We start from the raw sequence: 23,548 nt of genomic DNA on the forward strand, positions 1-23,548 counted from the left end.
CAAAAGATGCATTTTATTCTCCCAGTGAGTACTGGAAGACTGCTAAAAACAGAAAGAAAAAAAAAACTTTATATTTTCATATATTTGGAAATAAAGGCCTTTTTTTTCACATTTATAACCTTTTTAATGTGAGATTAAAGCCTGAAAAGTGTAGAATTTAAATGATTGCACAAAAAAATCTCAGGCATTTATGAGGACTGTAAGCTAAATTGGAACCCAAGCATTTTTCAGTATGCTATAATGGGTTAAGTAAAAACTGGCTTCTGTAAAATAATGAAAGAAAGGAAGAAAGTGCCTGAAGAACAATTATAGCTCTGTGACCTATGCAGGGAGGAAAAGGTTAAGTAGCCAGTTCAATAATACATTTTCAATTGTAACCATGAATGCATTTAATGGAAACTATTCACTAGAAATTGCTGTTTAACAAAAACCCTCAACATTCACAAAACAGCAATTAATTTTGTTTTGTTTATATGGATGCATGAAACAAGTACACATTCCTTTCAAAGATGGCTACATTATTCCTGGGCTTAAATTTTAGAAGTTAAACTGCTTTTTATTACCTGATATTTAAAACACCACTTTTCTCTCATTTGATCTGGCAAATACTCTTGTAAAAGCATATCAACTATCCTTGTACTTACATTAGAGAGGTGGGCCAGCTCTATCTCCAGGAAAGAATCTGTAGTTTTAGGCTCAGGTCGTATAGTAACAACAATGATTTTTGAATTAACAACTGTAAAATTCCTGTAAGAAAATGCAAAAATTGAAAATTTAAGTGGTCATAAGGTTAAATGAGACTTCAAATACTACATCTTAAGATTTCATCAGGTATTTTCTGTGACTTTAGTTAACAAATATTAAGGGAGAATATAATTTGTTGAAAGTGGTGAAAACATTTATTTCCAACTGTACTCCACACATTGAAGACTGAAAAGCACCAATGATGCAGAACTGCAATTCCTTAAATTACTGTTTATCGATTAGAAGAATGCATTGGTAACACAAACATTCTATGCATGTTTGAGTGTATCCCATCTATACTAGACATGTTTTATAAAAGACAGTAATTTTTCTTCCCAGGTGCTGTGCTGGGGTGTTTTCTGACCGTTAACAGTAGGACTGTGAAGATGGATGAGTGCAATGGGAGACCGTACAGTTCTGTTGATTCTGTGCTCATGAAAAAAACATACCTGTTTCCAATTCTAAAAAATTGTATTTGGTATTTGAGTGGGCAATTTAATCAGCTAAATACTGTTCAGAATTTAAACCACAATTGTGCCCTGACAGAAATCCTACCAAAACAAATGAATTTTTTCTCATATGTGAGATTAGATTTGGTCTTATGTTACTGTACCAGGTTATGCAGAATAATAACTTTCTGTCAATTTTTCTAATGCATCATCAATTTACTTTTTCATCTAAAATGTGGAACGCTATGTATCATAGCAACCTTTCAGGACAGACCTAGTAATGCCAAGGTTATGCTAATACAGCCATGAAGACATGTTGACATGTTCATGTCTGAGATCCTTGCTTCTTATGACCCCATCAGGTCTAGAATGACCATCAGTTATCAGCCTGACTGTTTCTGGTGATCATTATGGTATTTACTTTGTGTGTAATGCTGCTTTCCACACCTCACAGAAATGTCATCAAAGGATGTTATCAAAGGATGTTTACAAAGGATGTTATCAAAGAAGAAACAAAACAGTTTAGATCTAATTCTAATAGCATAAATATTCTTTTGCTTCTGTTGTTGTTTAATTGCTTATTTTCTCTAGGGAGTTTGTATTTAGGAGAGAATTCCATTTTGCTGGATCATTGAAACAGGAATTGCCATGGCTACCGTAATAGAAACTTAGCTCAGCAGGCATTTCATTCAGCACAAGGAATGAAATTGTACTTCTGGGGCAAGGTACGAGTTCTAGTCCAATTTTACTCAGCCAAATCACATAATGTAAATATAATGGAACTGACTTTCTGTTTTACTTAATTCCTATTTCTTCACTTCGGTTAAACTTTAAATCTCACAAACTATTGACAAAAATGTATCTATCAGGTTAAAATGTAAAGTTTAGCTAATTATCAGAGCATTATGTTGAGTTATAGTAGCTGAATATCTGTAATTATTGAAATAGAACCAACTTCCCCCAAAGTAAATAAAATTCTAAATAAATAAAATACTTTTTTTAGTATGTGATTTTTAATGTGTGATTTCTCTAACACATCATGACAAGAGAAAATGGCACTTACTATTTATCCAGAGATTACATCAATTTTGGAAATTCATGCAAACTATTGTAAATACTGCTACTTCAGTACTCTTTTACAGTCAGTCTTTGTGATTTAAAATATTTTCCTTGGTCTATCATCTCCTTTTGGTACAGTTCTAACAGTTCTGGGGTGAGATCGGAAGGCACATCTAAGCACCTAGTTTGTAACTTCAGTATATTCATTTTACCTCAGTATCATTAAAACTCTACCAATCCCCTTACATTCACAAGAGCCCCTACCAAACTGTTTCACAAGAAAATAAATATAAGTCCCTACATCACTGTGAAATGAAAACTGCATCCCTCATTTCTGCCCTGTCTGGGCTGAATGCCTACTTGCATATTTCATATTTAACTGCTTGGACAGTCCCTGGAAGAATACAGTCTGTCAAGTATATTCTAAAGTACATTCTAAACTCACCCAGCATATTAAGATGCCTCTAAATTAAATCTCAAAGCTTTGTAGTAAAAAAAATTCAAAATTTTGAAAAAAATCTCAAAACCACTGGTGCAGTGTCACTGCTATCTCTGTTGAAGATATTTTTTGTAAAAAACAGCCTAGTTTTGAGAACACTTATCCAGGAATTTAAGTAATCAGCTTTTACAAAATGTCCTTGGACATTTTAGCTTCAGTCCCTCTAATGTTGCGAATGACACAGAATGGGGATGATCCATCTCACACTTGGGAAAGTGCATTATATTACAGATTTTTTATACTGGAGAGTGACTCCACCATTAAGCTCCTCCTCCTTCATCAAAAATAATCTAAAATTCAAAGCAAATGAGAAATGAAATTTTACAGGATGGTGCTCAGCTGACAGTCCAGAAAGACGCTCATCAGGGTTAAGTTTTGAAATAAATTATTCAAAAACAATATATTAAATTTCTTGGAAACTATGCCTGAATAAATCCTTGAAGATTCAAGATAGCAAAGTGATGGAGTAAAAGCTCAAGAAATGCTTTCAGAGCTGGTGTCCTACAGCATTTTTCTGATGTGAGTTAATAATGATATTAATAAAAGAGTTTTTTAATTAAGCTGTTTTCCTATCAGGGTATATACAGTTTGAGCATATTCTTTTATATAAGAGAAATCATATTGATTCTATGTGGCATGAAATTCATGTCTTCTTCTCTTTTTAGAATGAATCTGTTACTTAAGAAAAATGAACTTATGAATAAGGCATGTTGTTATCCCAAGACAGCATGATCGAAGTTATAGATCAATGTGTAAAAGTTGAATGCATTACAGAAAAATTATGGATGATAAATCTGTAATGTGATGCAACAAAAGCCTGTCTGAGGTACATCCTTACTCCAAGAAAGCTGACCCAAAGAAATTTAAGGATCTTTTTTGGTTGTACAGCCCCTGAAGTTCAGGGTTAGAAAAAATGTTTAAAATGGGGGGAAAGAACATTTCAGTCAAAAAATTTTAGCAAGAAATTTGTGGTGGCTGTTTTAGTGATGAAAAAAAGCCTCTTGATACAGCAAAATCATTGATTCTTTATTTGTTCTTATTTCTTACAGGAAAAGTTAAAAACTATTTTATATTATGGCAACATGCAATGATTTCTTCAGAGTGCTCAAGAGAGAAATTATAGAGAATATCTTCTAGATGAGTATTGTACTGAGAATCAATTTTCTGTGAACTTAACAATAACATAAATGTGCTCAGGGGTGCAAGAGCTATGGAAATAATACTTGGTCTCGAGTTCTGAAAATATTCGATATTTCAAAATCTGCTATGAAAAAATCCGTAAGACATTACAAGAACAGTGCAATGCAGCAAAATACATTAGGAAATAGAATCAGATGAAGTTTATTTACTTGTGCATGGAAAAAAAACCCCATTCTTCCATTTTTATAAGGAAGAACCTTTTCTTTTTGTTTCCCTAAACTCTCATTTAAATACTCATGGAAAAATTCTCTGAATGTACATGTACCCGTAGGATTAAACACAAGTCCAAAAACTTCTATATTAATGCAGTAGCAAGTTCCATCTCACACTGTGTTTAGTAATTTCCAGTAGACTCTATGATAGTAAAACCAAGGAAAATCAAACACATATGGTATAATGCAGCTAATTTTGGATTTTGTGAAATATATTGTATAGGGTGCTCTAGATAATGAAATCCTCATTTTACTCACAGAAAACCTGTGATGTAGCAGATTGGGATTTTGTTAGGTACTTTGGAAGACTTTTCCTAAAAATATACCGACATTTAAAAAATTGTTTGCTTGTTTATTTTTAAAAAGCAGTTTCTTGTGATGATGCAGAAGTTTGCATACCTCTGAGTGATAAAATTAAGGAATGCATTGAAATGCATGTTGTCTTTATTCTACTGGAAACTACAACCAAATATTTTCTCTATTCCCACCCTAACTCCTGTAAAACCAGGACTGAAATCACATGGGAACTGGTAAAGCTTTCTAGATATCCAACGGCAGCTGGTAGAAAACACCTTAGGTTATCAGGTGCAAATGATGTGGCCTTCAAACTCAATCATGAGATTATTTTACTTATTTTACCTTGGTTTAAATTTTTTTATCTTTATTCTCACCCTTGTTATATATTTAACTGTCATTTTACTTAGAAAATCATCACATAAGATACTTATCCAGAATGTTTTTTAATTCCTGTGGTGTGCACTTCTAGGCATCATATATAAAAAACAAATGATATTACATTCCTTTACATCTTACAGTGTTTGCTCCATAGAGAACAATAATGCAGTGAAGCATATCATTGTGTTCAGCACTAATATGGTTATTACAATAATATTTATTACAGTTAAGCAAGATTAGTACAAAGAGTAGCTAATATAAACCTGTGCATGATATTTTTTCAATGCAAAATGTGAGCAAACTAGAGTAAACCTTTTTCAAATGCAGTGGGATATATAGAAATCTTCATTCATTTACCCAAGCAAGTGTAAAATAATAAAAAACAGACCATCATAAACATAACTTTAAAACCTGCACGTCAGTTCAAATTTTCATGAAGTGTAAGAACTCAACAAATTCAGCACTAACCACAGCAGCAGCTTTTTTCCCAACTTCAAGTTACAGAATCATCTAATCACCAGCATCACGTAATCACTTGGTTGGAAAAGACAACAATGATCATCAAATCCAACCTTTGATTGGTCACCACTTTGTCAACAAGACCATAGCACTACGTGCTACATCCAGTCATTTCTTGAATACATGCAGGGCCAGGGACTCCAACACCTTCCTGGGAAGCCTATTCCAGTGCTTAAGCACCCTTTCAGTGAAGAAATTCTTCCTGATGTTCAACCTGAACCTCCCATGGCAGAGTTTGAGGCCTTTTCCTCTTGTCCTGTTGCTAACGACCTATGAGAAGAGCTGAACCCCCACCTGGCTACAAACTCCTTCCAGGAAGTTGTAGAGAATGAAAAGAGATCCCCCGAGCCTCCTTTACTCCAGGCTAAACAAACCTGGCTCCCTCAGCTTCTCTTCACAGGAATTGTGCTTCAAACCCTTCACCAGCTCCATTGCCCTCCTCTGGACTCGCACCTCAGTGTCCTTCTTGTAGTGAGGGGCCCAGAACTGAACACAGGATTTGAGATGGGGCCTCATCAAGGAGCGAGTCAGAGTACAAGTAGACAATCCCTGCCCTGGTCCTGTTGCTCAGACTATTGCTGATAGAGGCCAGGATGTCACTGGACTTCTTGGCCACCTGGGCACACTGATGGCTCATGTTCAGCCTGCTCTTGACCAACATTTCAAGGTCCTTTTCCACCAGGTAGGTTTCCAGCCACTCTGCCCCAGCCTGTAGTGCTGCATGGGGTTGTTCTGACCCAAGTGCAGGACCCAGCACTTGGCCTTGTTGAACCTCATACATTTGGCCTCAGCCCATTGATCCCACCTGTCCATTTACCTCTGCAGAGCTTTCCTGTCCTCCAGTAGATCATGATTCAACTTAGTATCATCTGTGAACTTACTGAGGGTGCACTTGATCCCCTTATCCAGATCAATGAAGGCATTTAACAGGGATGATCACAATACTGAGCCTTGGGGAGCCCCACTAGATACTGTTCATCAACTTGAGGTAGTACCATTCCCCACCAGTCTGGGCCTGGTTATCCAAGCTAGTTTATTTCCTTGTGAAAAGAGTATCTGTCCAAGCCATGGGCTGCCAGCTTCTCCAGGAGAATGCCATGGGAGACAGTATCAAAGGTTTTGCTGACATTCTATATGAATGAACATTAAAATATCTGAATGTGTTAAAATGCATTCAAGAGTATTGAGTATCTCCATTGACAAAAGGATTGAGGGCACCTTCAGCAAGTTTTCAGATGGCACCACAGTGTGGTTGACATCCACAGTGTGGAGGGAAGTGATGCCATCAAGAGGGAGCTTCACAGGCTTGAGAGTCAGGTCCATGCAAAACTCTGGAAATTCAACAAAACTGATGGAAAGGTCCTGCATCTGGGCTGAAGCAATCCCTGGTATCAATACAGTCTAGAGGGTAGAGGGACTGCGAGCTGCCTGTCAAGACATACCAGAGCATATTGTAGATGAAATATTGAACATGAGCTGGCAATGTGGGCTGCATCAAAAGAAGCATGGCCAGCAGGGTGAGGGAGGTTATTGTGTGCCTCTACTCTGCTCCTGTGAGACACCACTTAGAGTGCTTTGTCCATCTGTGAAATTCCCAGCACAAGAAATGCATGAAAGTGTAAGAGCAGGTGCAGGGGAGGGACATGAAAATGATGACAGGGTTGGAATATCTCTCCTATTCCAAAGGGAAGATTCAGAGGGCTGAGGTTTTTCATCCTGGAGAAGGCTCCATTGAACAGCTTATTGCAGGCTTTCAATTCTTCAAGGGGGCTAAGATAAAGACCGAGAACTTTTACCAATATCTGTAGTGACAGGGGCAAGGCACAAAGGTTTTAAACTGAAATGGGATAGATGTAGATTACACACAACGAAGAAATATTTTTTTATAAGGGTGTTGACACACTGGAATAGGTTGCTTAAAGAAGCTGTGGATGTCCTGTCATTACAAGTGTTCAGAGTCAGGCTGGATGTGTCTGTGAGCAGCCTGGTCTAGTGGAAAGTGGCCCTGCCCAGGGCAGGAAGTGAGAATTACATGATCTTTTGAGGCCCCTTCCAACCCAAACCTTTCAATACTATAATTCTATGAAAAAAGTTTGAAATTGTGACTTTTTTGAGGTACTATTTTAAGGCCATGAGATCATATTTTGAAAATGACTGCCATGGGCAAAGAAATCCAGCATGATACACTTCCTGATGAGGTAAGAGATGTAAGCTTAAAAGTTTCAGTATAGCTTCATTATAAGAAATATATTTCATTAAGGAAATGCAACTATTCCAAACAAAGAAGAGACAAGAGGTACCTGGGCATTTATTATATTTTTATATCACAGATTAATAATTACTTTGATTCCTCATTCACATACATAAGAGAAAGTAATAGTGCTAGTTTCCTTTCCACATCTGAGAATTAGATTCAAATAATACTGAACAAATTCAGAGGCAAAGTAGGATACCTTTGTTTTTAAATTTCTAAAGACTTCATTTGTTAATAGATATCCATAGATTATTAGACCATTTTGGTAAAGTAAGTTACAAAACCTATCTGTGAACTAAAATGTACAGAGAAGTGGTTAAATTTGCAGTGTAAATAAGTAACCAGCTGAAAGCAGAACAGAGAAAAGCAAAAAATTTGGGAACAAAAAAGCACCCATAATCCATAGTGTTTACATTGCTACACTTTATGCCCCTGTTCTGCCCTTGTTCCCACTACTTGGTATGGTTTTGTTTCTAGGAAAAATCCAGTAAGGCATATCAACTTCACCTTCATAATGGATGAAATAAGAGCCCTGAAAGACTTTTCATATAAACAAATATTCAGAATTTAAAGTTTACAAAGTTTACACCTTTTTTTTTGTTCTGTAAATTTCAACTATTGACATGTGAAAGTTGAAAAGGCATGATCATAGACTGCAGTTTACAATGTAAAGATCTGAAAAGCACATGGCCGTATTGATGCTTTCCTAGGACTGGCAGATTTTTCCTAAGGTCTACCAAAAAGAACTAAATCCAATAAGTCAGTTGTCATGGTTCTTTGAGTATGGGGTAAAAAAAATCTTTTACAAACATCTCTTCCTTCCTGGCTAATTTGAGAAACTGGTACAATAGATGGAAAGTGTTTGGTGACACTTCAGAAGTGGATGAGCTGCCATTTATATCATGCCTTAAGCACAGATGGCCCTTGCCAGCACTTTCAGGCTTCAAGGTGTTCTGTCAGGACAACACTGCTCAAATTGTGCTCAACCTCAGAGACATTTTTGTCCCTAAATTGCAGCTCCTCATTGCACAGCACGCTGAAACTTTTCTAGGAAGTAGTTTTTAATTTTCTTAGGAATTAGCCCTTTTTGTTTTCAGATAGATTGTGGCAAAAACCTCTTGCTTTTCCATTCTTTGTCTCAAATCTTGACGTTTGGACTAAGCAGAGTAGGGAAAAGTGTCCTGGTGTCTTCCTTATTACTACCGGTTCTAATTATTGTGAATTAATTAGGACCTTTTGGGACACAACCTGTATGTGCTTCTTGTACTGTAACAGGGCATTAAAAGACTGGGATCTTATAAAATAATATAGTATAAATGGACCGTGAAATTATCATAACTGGTAATTAGAAAAGAGGAGGTGAAATATTTATTTCCAAATTGTCTTTTGGTGAGTACAGAAAGGAAACAGTGAAACAAGAGGCCTTCCTTTATCTGTATGGCCCACAAAACTGATATACTCCAGCTGTTCAACACATGCATGTCTTGTTTCTAAAACAGATCTTCTCTATAGCCCTGCTGTCAATTCTGAATACAATTTGCACTGAAAAAATATTTGGAAAACTACTGCTAGAAACTTCTGTAGAAGTAGAGCAGACAAGTTTAGTATATCAAGTTATAATGTCATGACAAGACCTAACTGGACAAACAGTAGATTGAAGCACAAGTGGCCTGAGCATTAATTTACATCACTGCATATACTTCTGATCAAACATTTCTGTAATTAAGTTTAATATAGATTACATAAAATAGAAATTAAGGCAATTTGATGAAAAGGCTACTTGTATCATATAAGTAACTAAGCATGAACAAAAGATTAATAAATGCATAGACATTATAAATATAATGAAAAAAATATCCAGCAGTACTAATATGCAAATAGCCTTGACTGCTTTTATTCTGACCTATAGTAGATTTATTATCCTGAAATAGTTCAATTCATATTGTATTTATGAAATTTCTTACCTCAAAGTGGGCAAAATGAGTTCTAAATTTTTGTATAGCACAGCTCCAAGTACAAATACAGTTGATTCATCTAGTTCTGAAAAGAGTAAGGAAAAACATTTTAATACTTTCTTTCCCAAGCTTTCATCAGCATGAAAACCTCTGAATAACATTTATTTTTGCAATAGAAGTTTTATTTCAAATAAACCATCATAATTTTGAATTATCTCCTAGAAGTCTGTCATAAAAATGTAGCACAGGAGCATATCAAAAGATTTAAACCATCAAAAATCACATTTTCAAAAAATCCATCATTGTATGCTGACATCCATTCTAGTTAATTTACATCTATAATTAAACATTCTCAAAGAATGTCTGTAAATTCTCTAATGTCAGAGATCTGCACTGCAATGATATTTACGAATTGTACCTGAAGTTAGGCTAATTTGCCTGCTGAGCTTCCTTTAGTAAGAGTTATGTTGGAATGAGTGTCTGCTGGAACACAGCAGCTTCAGGGGATTCAGCAGAGCTGCACTTCAGCTCACCTCATATCAAACAGATTAAATCTCGTGCACAATAACTAAGTAAAGCATTGTTTCTTTGGTGTAGAAAATAATGTCTAGGATTTATGCAGCACTTTTTGTTCAAGGTGCTGAAATTAAGCCCATTCATTTCTCTCTAGGATAAACTTATGAGTACTGTATTTCTTTTGAAGAGGAATAAAAGAACTACTCCCATATTATACAGCGATCCCATGAGACAGAGTCACAGTTGCCTTGCTAAAGCTAATAGAAAACTCACATGCTGATATGCTTTTTACCTGTTGACATAGGAGTGAAGATATTTTTTGGAATGACAACCCTGTCTTCTGAGTTTCGTGCCCAATCAACCATTCCTTTTCTTCCTTTCATGGGGAAATTGATGTCAGTTAAAACAGATGCAGCAGGAAGCTTCTGAATGCTAGCCACTAGCAAGAGAAATCATAAAATCATACAAATTTAAAATTGTGTTTCCTATGTTAAAGCATCATAGAGTGACAACAGTACAGCAATAACAAAACTTTTAATGACACATTTCAAGTAAAACACGAATTCATAGGACAATAACTGACTCAGAAAGCATAATCTTCTGTTTATTATGCAGTTCTACTATGGATTAATTGTGTGGTATTGATTGTAGCATTTGTCAGTCAGATTCTGATTAAATTTCTTAACAGGGATCATTGAATGTACCAGCTTATACCCTGAAATTCACACATAAAGACATTGTTGTGTCTTCAAAGCAAATTCTAAAATGATCAAATGTGACAATAAAAGTAAGAGGATGCTTAAAATTGCTTTGGGAAACATAACTTCTAGATACAGGCTAATGAAGCACTATAAGAACTTTTATCCTCTATACAGGCATAATTTCAAGATAGATATATTAAGGAGATTAACATATTAAAAGACCTTGTTGTTTTCATACAAAGTAAAGTAGAACAGTGTAGCACCTACTTTTTTTTTCTTGAAAGAATAATCTCCATTCTGAGCTCATAATTTTTTCCACCTAAAAAACCCCAATACCCAAACAACACCAGTGTTATGTCTATAACAGATATATCAAGACAGAAGAAATAGGTGTCAAATCTAATAATAGTCAGTTTGGAATTTGGTTTACTCATTCTGTTTTTTCCCCTATTTTCTAACTCAACTATCACATGGAAATCTATTTCAGCTTTGCCATGAAATCTAAGTACAACTCCATGGCAACACAGTCAGTGTCCAGTAAGACTCAAACTACTTTAAAGGAATTGACAGGGCTGCAAGTGTTTACATACAGTCAGAGAGATGACAAACACCACATTTGGAGCCTAGCTCCATTCTTAATGTAAGCCACATTGATGGACATTTCCTGTGCAATGCCCTTCCTAATCAATTTATGGAGAGGCTAATGTAGGTGAGAGAGTTTGGATATCAGGACTATACTTTGATCTGCATAATGATTTCACTGCAAGGACTCTACAAGGGGGTAAAACATAAATACAGTGGGGGACAGCTGTAAAAACAAGCAGAACAGCAAAATTAAAGTAGAAAAGCATTAGGTGTCTCATCAGAACTTTTTATTTGGAAGAAAACTGTGATTCAAATCCAATAGAAGTGTAAAATTACAAAATTAACAATATTAACTCTACATATATTCCTTAATAACTGCCTCTTATTTTCAGACTGGTTATGTATACAGAATCGCATTAATGAGGTGGTACTTCAGGTTGGTTCAAACTTTCCATTATAAAACTATCAGGGCTTTATAACGGCAGTTACAATCCCCTCCAGGCTGCAATTGCCAAATCCATTCCCAGAACTAAGTGGGATGCTTAGTCTTGTGAATTTTCAGGTGGTGTGTGGAGGGAATAGAGTTCAGGTGTTTCAGAATTACTGGGGCATAAAATGGATTGGGTGCTTTCACATGCAATCAGTGGTTATACAGAATATATTGACATTGTAAAAATAGATTTTTTCCAATAGCTCTTAAAATTTAAAAATAATTTTATTTTTCTCATAAATAAAATTAAACTAACAGTTATTTAGTTTTTAAAATTAAATACAGCCTGTATAAGACAATACTAGGCTGGTTTTTTATTTGCACAGTATTTATTGGGGCTTCTACATATCTAGCTATCTATCTAATTAGATAGTAGAGCCTTAATATTTCATCCCCGTTTGGGATGACAGTTCCCTTTATTGAAATAGGAAATCAATGTTATTCAATGGAATTCACTCTGCAAAACAGAAAACCACTTTAGGACTGGATAAATGGTGAGGGCCTAGGATAGTTCTTTCTGTGCTCTGTCTCTCTCTCTGTATTTTAAATAGGGGCATTTATCATGGCACCTAAACAATACTCAGAACCAAAAATTCCAAAATATTTGTTATTGTTTAGGTGATGAATAACAAAAGCAAAGCATAAAACCTAAAATTTTGACTTATAGCTTATATGGAAAAAATATAAATATATGTGTTTGTTGGGGAGTGTTGGGTTTACAGTTGAACTCAATGATCTTGAAGCTCTTTTCCAACTTAAATGTTTCTATGATCCTACATATTCCCACTCATGGTTCAGAAAAGTTATTTTACTTATAATCAAACAAAAGTCTTGCTTATCAAGCCTGATCTCCTTTTATGACAAGGTAACCTACCTAGCTGATCAAGGGAAGCCAGTAGATGTGATCTTGGATTTCAGTCAAGGCTTTTGATACTGTCTTTTACAGAATCCTTCTGGACAGAATGTCCAGCATTCAGCTGGACAAACACATCATGTGATGGGTGAGCAACTGGCTCACAGGTCAGGCACAAAGGGTGATGGTGACCTGTCACTAGAGAGTTTCACAGGGCTTCATCCTCAGCTCTGTTCTCATCAACAACTTCAGAAATGACTCGGTGGCAGGACTGGAATAGGTACTAAGCGAGTCCACAGATGGTAAGAAACTGGTAGGAGCTGCTGAAGCTCCCTCAAAGGCAGGGAGACCCCTCCTGCAGAGAGACCCTAATAGACGGCTGGGCAATCACCAACCATCTAAAGTTCAGCATGGGAAAGTGATGGATTCGACATGTGGGATGAGGCAAACCCTGGATTTCCATACAGACTGGGAATGAGATGCTGGAAAGCAGTGCCATGGAAAGGTACCTAGGCATCCTGGGTCATGGAAAGTGGAATATGAGTCAGCAGTGCATATTTCACATCCCTCAAAGTCTGCCTCTTACAGATCCACACAGATTATAAAGGCCTTTCTTTAGATACTTTGCCAAATAATTCTATGAGGATGTGCCTAATGTGGCTCTGATGCTCCAAGGTGTAAGATAATTTAATGGAATTTGACTAGATGCAACTAGTTCAGGTCTATCAACACAGTGGATACATGAAATAATTGACCAGACGGATACATGAAATAGTTCTCAGCTCTTCAGTATGACTTTAAACTGTATTTTATATTTTAGGAAAGCTAATATTCTTATTAAATACTAGTCTATGACTAGTTTCAATGAAACTTTGGCTCATTTCCATTGTGAAATGAGGCTCTCTACCTCAGCTTTAATCTGCAGCATAAAATAATTACTTCTTGTGAACTGAAAGTCAAGAAGCCATTTAGAGTAGAATGTATATAATTTGTGTGCTGGGTCATTCGTAAGTCAGAAACTCAAATGCAAGGTTCTTACACACAGGTAGTAAGATGTCATGCACTTTGCACGTTATTGTGTTCTTTTTATGTTAGTTTTGTATTAGAAAACAATGCTTCAAATTTTGGAACTCAAAGGATTCAGTTCTGCAACTGCCACACAAGGACTATGTCTTCTCATTTAAAAAAATAAAGGTTTCTCACAGGTTTGGTTTTTTAAATAATTATTATTTCAAATGACCATACCAAATCATCTGAGATGGAACACTTGGCAAACAAGGATACCTTTAAGCACTGTGGTATGAGTATTTTTGCTTGTTTATACAAACACACAAATTGTATACTACTGGAAAAATAGTCAAAGAGAATATTAATAAGAATAAAAAATGTAAAGTGGGAAAAAAAGATGAAAAACAGAAAAAAAAAGACATCTAAAATTAAAATTACCTAAGCAGAAGCTAAGGAAAATATTTATGTATCATGTTAAATTAAACTCTTCCAATATGGACAATTCTCTTTTTATTTATGTATCACAGCAATTCCTACAAGTCATGTCTGCTCTTCTGGGCACCACAATATAGAACAGACATTAAGCTATCAGAGAGTGCCCACAGGAGGATGAGGAGGATGCTGAAGAGTCAGGAGGGGATGCTGTATGAGGAATGGCAGAGGTAACTCGGTCTGTTCAGCCTGGAGGACACTGATAGGAGACCTCATTGCAGTTTTCAGCATCCTCATGAGGGGAAGGGGAGGGGCAGGCACTGATCTCTGTACTCTGGTGACAGCGACAGGATCCAAGGGAATGGCCTGAAGCTGTGTCAGGAGAGGTTTAGGTTGAATATCAGAAAAAGGGTCTTTACCCAGAGGATTTGGGCACTGGAACAGGCTCCCCAGGGAAGTGGTCACAGCCCCAAGCCTGGCAGAGTTCAAGAAGCACTTGGACAAAGCTCTCAGGCTTATGGTGTGATTCCTGGGGTTGTCCTGCACAGGGCCAGGAGTTGAACTTAATGATGGGTCTGTTCCAACTCAGCATATTCTATAATTGTATCATTCTGTGATTTAGTACAGGTGCTCACTGTGCACATCTGCAGTGCAAGCTGCAGGTTGAGCTCTGGGTGGAGGAAGCCTGAGACAGAAGGCTTCTTTCAGTATATTTTGATGCACTTTGGTATAAACTACAAGACCGTAGTTCAATTACACATAAGTATACATACATATTTGATGATTCCATAGTAATTATTGATTCAGAAGAATCCATGTAAATAGTCGTCTAATCAATTTAGAGATGCTTTGAACTGTAATCGATTGATTCTTAACATCCTTTATAAATATCTATTTTCCTTTATTTCATTTTCATGTTGCAGTTGCAGACAATCTGTTTGATACTGCTGTACTGAAAATTTCAGAATTGGTAACTACTAACTGATCATTCTAAAACCAATACAAAATATTGTTGCAACTGATTAATACCAAGCTGATAGGAATAGACAATTTTCCATCACTATAAAAATGACCTGGTTACACACAATAATATGTTAATGATATTTAAGCAGATTATTTGGCACAGCACAAAAGCGGTTAATTCATGTGTAAAGAAAACTTGGAGAGAAAAAAAATAGTGTAGTTCCTGTATGAGTAGTTTTTGTAGATCATGGCCTAGAAAAGAAAAGCTGAAATGTATTGCCTTGATCCTTATAACCCTGAGTGAGTTATAAGCTGCCTAATGCAATTTCTAGTAGCTCTCTAATTGATCTGAGCTGCTAAACAACAAAAAAACCCCAACCAAGTCTAATTCTGAAATTTAGATCTTTGAATAATATTAATCAATTTGAACAGAAAATCAGATTCACCGAAAAGCATGACAGAAAAACAAGTGGATGTTTTCTCATGTACTAAATGCAACTTCAGATCCCACAATAGAGATTCAGGTTTTAAAATTACAACATGCACAGGACATCGAGCCCAAGAGTCACGCCATGAGCCTGAGAGCGTTGTTCAATTGTTTGTTGAACCCTGGTAAGCTTGGTGCTGTGATGCTTTTTCCAGTGCTCAACCACACTCCAAGTGAATAACATTTTCCTAATATCCAACCTAAACCCCACCAACACAGCTTTAGCCTTTTCCTTGATTCCTGACACTGGTCACCAGAGAGAAGAGTGCAGCACCTGCTCCACCTCTTCCCCTCACAAGGGAGGCTGTAGACCTGAGCTACAGGTTGCTACAGATCTCTCCCCTTAGCTGCAATACCAGTTCTGATTCTGCTTTCTTAAAAGTAATAATATTCCGGGTGTGTTGTGATTTAACAGCACAGTAACCGTGTTGGTCTGTAATTTCCAATAACTAACAATACAGAATTTGACTGGATCTCAGTTACAGACAACAGAGAATGAGTATATTAGCAGTCTCATTTGCTATTTTCTTATCCTATTTTGCCTTGCTCATTGATTGTATACTAGGCATATATTATTATAGCATATATATTATATATATGCTATATATTATATAGCATATATTATTATGCTATTATTATAGCATTTAGTAAACTTCATCACTTCACACATTTTGATTTTTGAAACAGACAATGTTTTACTGCCCTTCTGGAACAGCTCCTGCTAAATATATTTCTGGGGAAAATATTATTGCTATTGCCACAGATAATTTTAACAAGAATAAAAAGAACAAAGAATTTTAACAATGAATACGAAAGGTTTTTGTGTAAAACATCTCTGTTAAGAAGAATCAGCTAGAAAAATATATATTCTAGAACAGTTATTTTGACCCTAAATGTACAACCTTTGTTTTTTTTATAGAATGAAGAATCTTACTGGTCAGCCCATGTTGGATACATGGGGAACAAAGTCTTGCCTAGATCATCAACAAAGAGTGAGATGGACATATTGAATAAGAGATATTTATAACAGACTTTCTCTGTCCACTTAAATCCCAACATTTTAAAGAAAATTTGCAACAAACACAAATGGTGAAACCCCTATTTAAAGGAGAGTCATTTGTGGATCTCCGTATTTGTTACAGAGCTCTGCATGTGAGCAGGCTTGATTAAAATCCTTCTCTCATTCCAAAGATAAACTCACTTCTTACCACCTACAAGCTTATGTATAACAGAAGGACTGTGGTGAAGTGGCATCCTCTTACATGAACATGAGAAAAACAACATGGCAATTTTCCTTCTGTAAATAATATTAATGAAAACTCACAATGAACCAACATGAAACTATGTTCAGAAAAAGGCTCCTAAGAAAATATAACTTAACAGATCTTCTACTTCTCAGAGCTATCCATACAACAGTGATAAATTCTTAAATTAGAACCTACTGCTCCACGGGCAGACAAGACAGGGATATCCCTAGAAGCCTGCTGTGCACTTGAATTCCTGAGGCTCATCAGACCAAGGCAGCTACTGTCTCACTATTCAAGCTTTGGGTAGCAAAACACAGTACCAGTATAGGAAAAAGCAGAAATAGACACTTCATAGATATTTCCACTGATTAAGGATGAACTTTGCATGAATCCTTCCTTTGCTGTCAAGCAAATTCTTCCTTAAATAGACTCACTGTTTGAAGGTTAAGAATAATGCTTTGGTTAACCAAGAAGCTAAGTTACCAGTGATCTCTGAATATTTCTCTTCTGTTTTCTATAGATAGTGCAGTGGGGAAAAGATTACCCATTACCATAATATGATCAGTATGATATATAGGACAACTTAGAAAGCAGCATGGTTTCAGGCAATGATCAGGATGCATTTAATAATAACTCAGATTTTTTCTGCTACTTACATAATTGAAAAAAATCATAGGCAGCAGGAAAGTGGGTTTTTTTGGTTGTGTGTACTTTTGTTGCTCAAGACCAAATTCTACATTTGAGGAAAAATTCAAGAATACACAAATTTCATAGACTCATGAAATATCACATATGCATATTCAGTCTACCAAGTGATTTCTGATTTCACATTCATTATGATATCTTTGTTTCAGGTATGGGAATAAAATTCTAGTATCAAAAGTTCAAAAAATAATTAGACATCTAAACATTGTATTTATAGATATTAACCTTTCTTTAAAATAATTATGAAAAATATTAAAGTTTATTCCCTGAGAAAGCTAATTAGTGGAAATAGCTATCACATCATAGAATTTCTATATGATCCAGGTAATATTTCTACATGTTCCCTGGGGCAGGGGGTGGGAGAAGTGGAAGCTCAGCACTTTTGTAAATTTTAATAATTTTTTACTATTTACTAATTAGCAATGCACCCTGTAAGTTTAATATGTCTATTTGAAGCCAGCACATCTGGAATGTAAAGAGCAAAATCAATCTCCTAATCTGAATAAGAAGTATGAAGAAAATCCAGTTGAACTAACGAAAAGGTAAACAGTTTTTTTTAGCAGATGGAAGAAAATGTATTCTTGCGATATATTGAATATTTCCTGAATGATGGGATAATCTAGAAAAACATTTTAAACATAAGGTAGGAAGCTGTACTTCTTTAATTAGAAGACAACTCCACCTTCTGGGCATTACTTTGAAGAAGATGAAGATGTGAGCAGTAAAATAGACCCAGAGTCACATCAAAGGTACTCTGTTTCTGAAGGAGCTTTATTTGTTTCCATTCCTCTCAGTATTACTGTGCATTCATGCTACTAAAACTGTGTCTCAGGCAGCCTCTCTTGCCTGGCAATAAAATACTTCCTAAGGAAAAGAAAGACTTGGTATAAAGCAACACAGAAGACGGAGACTGATGCAGGAGATAGAGGAACTCGCATTTAAGTGCATGAGTTTCAATTTACAGACATAAAGTAGAAAACCACAGAGGGAGCAAGATCACCTACAACACAATATTTGATTGACTGGTCAGGTAAGGTGCACAAGCCAAACATTTTTCAGTCACTAAGGTGACTTGGTAAAGTGTCTGTGCTGATGATTCTAGCTGATAGCAAGAACAAAGAGAGTGAGAGTGAAGACAGTGTTAAAGCAGTAAGCTCAGAAGATGGAAATGATGATGAAGCAGAAAAGGGGGAAAGAAGAAAAGCTGAGACTGAGCGATCATTTACTTGTTTATTTATCAAGCTTACTCATCATTAGCTATCCAATAAAAACCATGAAAGAAAGATGGGGAGAACCTGACAGGATAAGAGATCAGTAAGGAAGCAAGCAGGTATGAAAACCATTAGCAGAGAATTGATAAAAATGTTTTATGAACATTGCGTTGCTTGGGGTGATGTAGAGCAGAGTAGAATGATTGCTTCCCAAAAGCATGAAGCAAAGAAGAGATGGCTATACCTCTAGGGAAATGATAACTAAACCTATCATTCAGAAATCTATAAAGATGTGAACTAAGTTATTCAGGATATTGAAAGATGATGTAAGAAGCAAATTCACAGGCATAGAGGCAGAAAATTTGATGTAGGAAAGCCACACAGAGGGAAAAAATAAATAATGGGAATCAATATATGCTTTTAATCACAGCTTTTTGTAGGAAACTAAAATCAGATCTCTACTATATTTCATTGTTGAACAGCTTTTTTTTAATCATACAGAATGGCATGGTGAAGAACTTTAGGATAACACTACAGCAAAATTAAAACTGAGAGAACTGTAAATTACTCTGGCATAGAAATACAGAGATTGCTAGTATGGAAGCAGCTAGTGAATCCTGAACAGGAACGATTGATTAAAAGCCATATCCTGCAGAACAGTGGGTATGGAGGAAATGCTTGCAGCTGGCTCCTGTTTTCACAGCAATCCACCAGAAATGTATAAGTTTCTCCATTTTTCTTTCCAGAAGCAGAAGACGGAGCTTTCTTTACACTTCAGCTCCATGAAGGTTGAGAAATTAGACAGATAAGATCCTTCAATATCTCAAGCCTTTAGGTATGTTTACTAACCAAATTAGTTCCCTCTTTATATGCATCTGCAGTTGCTTTCAATTTCAAAACCTGGCCAAGTCAGAGAACAACTTACTGGTCTAACATTGCTTGTTAGAATACTGAGTTTATGTTTTGATCACTTGAAGCAGAAAGATCTGCATGCAATTGGGTCCCCCTCTAAACATGGGGCCACCATCTGAAGGCATTACAAACCATATCTTCCTTACCTTGGATGACAATGTCCATTAGGATTCAAGGCTATTATCATCAAAACTTATCCACGAGGAAAGGAAAACTGACTCCCCATTTGAATATTCATTTGACCACTGGCATAATATATAAATCAAGGGTTCAGAAGGAAGACAGGTTTGTTTTAATTAACCCCAGATAACTGTGTGATGTCTCAAATTAGTGCTTCAGTAAATTCTTGACACTGGTAATTTAGGACACAGAATTTTGTCACAAGCTTAGCATTTCCTAGTCATCATCAGACTAATATTAGACTAATTCTCTAGTAGACATCTACCATTCTGAGTTTGGCATTCAACATGATGCTCAAGCTGTCAGTACCAGTGCATCCCCATTAAACACACACACACACACACACACACACATACACACACACACACACACACACACACACACACTCACTCACTCCTCTACAGTTTAAGCTGCAGGTACTCAAAATCAGCTGTGAATGCATGCAACTTTGTGGCTTAGATCAGACTGCAGTGAAAAGGCTGTGAGAAGCCCCACAGCCCCTTCTCTCAGAAGCTGCACTTAAGCTGAATCTGCTGTGGCTGTGCACTGTTATGCATTTTGCTTTTCTGAACCTTGACCTGTGGATGCCATATCAAGATTTCATGGCCTTGGATCTACCCTATCACTATGGGCTTTCCTGAAGATTACTGGACTAATCCTGACCCTGATGCTTTGATTTGATTGCTTGGCTTGATGTCAGATCATTACAGATTTGTCTGCTGATGTGGAATATTAGCTGGGTCTGGTTACCATCACAGACCTTCTCTGCTCTTCTTGTTTGGATGCTGTGGAACCTTGCCTTTGCAGTGTGCACATGATGTCTCCTGTTTTCTCTCACAGAGCACACTACTCTTGCTTCTCCCTGACCACAGCAGCTAATAAGCAAATGCTGGAACACTAAATGCCTTCTAGACAGGCTTGAGTTGCACAAAAAATATGAAACAGAACTGTTAGAAACAGAGATCTCCTGTGTCTCAGTTTCATGTTGAGGCCATGATTTTAACCTACCTCACAGGAGTTCATAACTAGGTCTTTGTATTCTGGAGGCATGTCTAATTCATCTTGAATATTCTCCATGGAAGACATAAACTGGATTAAGATTTGCTCAAGGGATTGTAAAAGGTTGTCCTGGGGCACTGTGAAATATAATTTTCAGGATAATGCACACATGCTTTATTTAGATTGTTTACATCATGCATGGCAGAACAAAACCCAGTACCTCACTGGGACATATAGATGCTATCCAATCTAAGTAGTAAGGAATACTAATTAGACTCAGTTTGATTTACTTGTTCACATTGTTGCATTCTAAATTAACTTTAATAACTCAGGAGAAATATCTCAGTGTTATTATGGTCATTTCAATAAAACAACCACACAATGAGGAGATGCTTAAAAAAAGATCTAACTAGAAAATTGGGCCTATAAAGAATGACAGAGCTTGGTCATTACGAGCTGTTATAACGCAATCACATGAATCACTATGGCATGTGGACCTTGTGCTCAGCTTTTGTTATCTAATTCTGGCCATCCCATCTCCAGCATCCCCCGCTTTTTCCCTCCCACTCCCCTCAAATGAGAGGCTTTTCTTGTTTATCAAAGTTGTGGGAGGAGGAATCAAAAAACATCCACGCATCAAGGAAACAAACAGTCAACTAGTCAGCTAAGTCAGATGTTACACCATTACTGTTTCCTTTGTCAGGATTCAGGTGTCTTACATTTTCATTCATTTTGAGTGCAGTTGACAGAGAAAGATAGAGATGCCTAATCAGGGTTGCTTGTGTTGCCTTCTCAGGGTTTTAAAAAATCATCTGAATTTTGATGCACAATGAGCTTAAACTGCATATAGGGATAACGGATTAACCCTTACTTGTACTGATGAGTACATAAAATGCACATTATTACTGACCTCAGTGCCAAAATTAAATATAGAATATAGTCAAAACAATCAGCTCAAGATAAAACATAGCATTATACCTGCAGCAGAGAGGCTTCTACATATTAAAAATGTCTATTTGGATTCAGACCAAATTTTCAGATGCCCTTAGCGTGCCTTCAGTTTTGCTCTTACATGCAGTACAAAATCACCACTTGGGACAGTTAATGTGTAGAAATTACTGTGATTAAGAAAATGTGTCAGGTTTTCCTGAGGCATGACAAATACAGTTACAAGGAGCCACAATTGTGCCTGGCAACACAACACTTGCATTCCTCACACAAGCACCTGATGGGACTCTGTCTTTGGCACTATATCCTACCTGCAACCTATTTTCTGTTACAGTTATTTCAATACAAATCTGGGGTTTATTGCTATTGTTCTTTTCTCAATTTCTTGTGCCATCCATTGCAGTATGTTTATGAAATATTTATTCAGAATAGGAATCCCCCCAAACTGGAACTATATAGCTTCAGTGGACTATTCCTTATTTTCTGGAAATATTGCCTGTAGGTAGAAGTTCTGTAAAGTTAAAATGTGATTCTACATTGTGCAGTATTCCAGAAAACACAATTATACCTATGAGCTAAAGTGAAAAGAAAGAGTTTGTGCATGTTATTACATAAAAATCATAATGGATTTTTTCAAAGCAATATCATTAACATGAAATTTGGAAATAAGAAGCAGGGATGGAATTTTTTTTGTTTTCCATTGAACAACAGTTTTTGCAAGCCATCAATACAACAAAATGGAAAGTCCTTTACCTGAAATTCCTAAAAAAGAGTGACTGAATGTATATGCCATAGAAGCTATAAATTTAGTGAAAATGTTTGCAAATTATTTTAAAAAATAATCTATATACTCAGTCTTGCAAAATTATTCAGTGTCAAGTATTCTATACCTCAGTTCAGTTCTGCTATTACTGCCATGCCTTACTTGGGGTAGCTGTAATTATCTCCACAGCTAAATCTAGGAGATAGCCAGAAAAAAACAAAAGATTTCTTGCCTTTCAAAAGTATTTGTATTATAATCTGTAGTCAAGATGGCTTTACTACTACAAATCATACCCTGGAGAACTGGACAATCAAAACGTGTAACTTATATATGATCCTTCTTGCCCACAATATCCTGATTATAGCATTGTTACAAATAGTATTTTACAGGATCCTGGAAAGAAAATTGCTTTTTTCCCCCTTTAGTTATTTTCCTGTCTTTGCTCTGTGTTGTTTTTTCAGCGCTTTTGCTTTTATGGAATATTTTATATGTACTAAATGGTTTTTCTGTCTCTAATCCCAAAACATCTAAATGGTGCTTTATTGGAAACTAAAATGACTGCACTCTGGTGGCAAAAATTCATAATAAAATTTCCTAGCTGAACAAAAAATGAACAAAGTTAGGGGTCAGTGTAAGGATGCTCAGTTATTTGATAATATTTCAAAACAGTCCCTTTTTCCAGAAGCATAGATGTGGTCAGCATAATCTGGACCAATCTTGATGTAAATTGTGGCTATTATGAAATCTCTATGATTTAAAAATCTCTGTTCTACAGTTACATTAAGTTTATTGCAAAGGAATATTTGCATTGCAATGAACCATTTTCAAAAGGTGCTCAAAGTCATCATTCAGTGCGTGTGCTGAGACAATACTGGTTCCAGTGCTTTGAAAAAGAAATTAATTGGACACAGAATAACTTTTCCCCCCAAACTTACACAAACAGTCACATCTGCAAGAGGGATTGCAAAGAGGATCCAGAGAA

The 23,548-nt window shown here is 36.2% G+C and overlaps 1 protein-coding gene across 7 annotated transcripts in view; it reads right to left on the reverse strand.

The window, feature by feature from the left end:
• ADGRB3 (adhesion G protein-coupled receptor B3) overlaps nucleotides 1-23,548 on the reverse strand; it is a 444,081-nt gene that overhangs the window by 179,352 nt on the left and 241,181 nt on the right. For all 7 annotated transcript variants that reach the window (XM_058801298.1, XM_058801295.1, XM_058801300.1 and 4 more), the window contains 3 exons: nucleotides 10,375-10,521; nucleotides 9,576-9,651; nucleotides 645-747 (listed from right to left, as the gene is read on the reverse strand). In XM_058801298.1, coding sequence (XP_058657281.1) covers nucleotides 645-747; nucleotides 9,576-9,651; nucleotides 10,375-10,521 — 326 coding nt within the window. The remainder of the gene's footprint in view (nucleotides 1-644; nucleotides 748-9,575; nucleotides 9,652-10,374; nucleotides 10,522-23,548) is intronic.

The sequence above is a fragment of the Ammospiza caudacuta genome, chromosome 3 (genome assembly GCF_027887145.1).
Source record: "Ammospiza caudacuta isolate bAmmCau1 chromosome 3, bAmmCau1.pri, whole genome shotgun sequence".
In the NCBI taxonomy this organism is placed as follows: Eukaryota; Metazoa; Chordata; class Aves; order Passeriformes; family Passerellidae; genus Ammospiza; species Ammospiza caudacuta.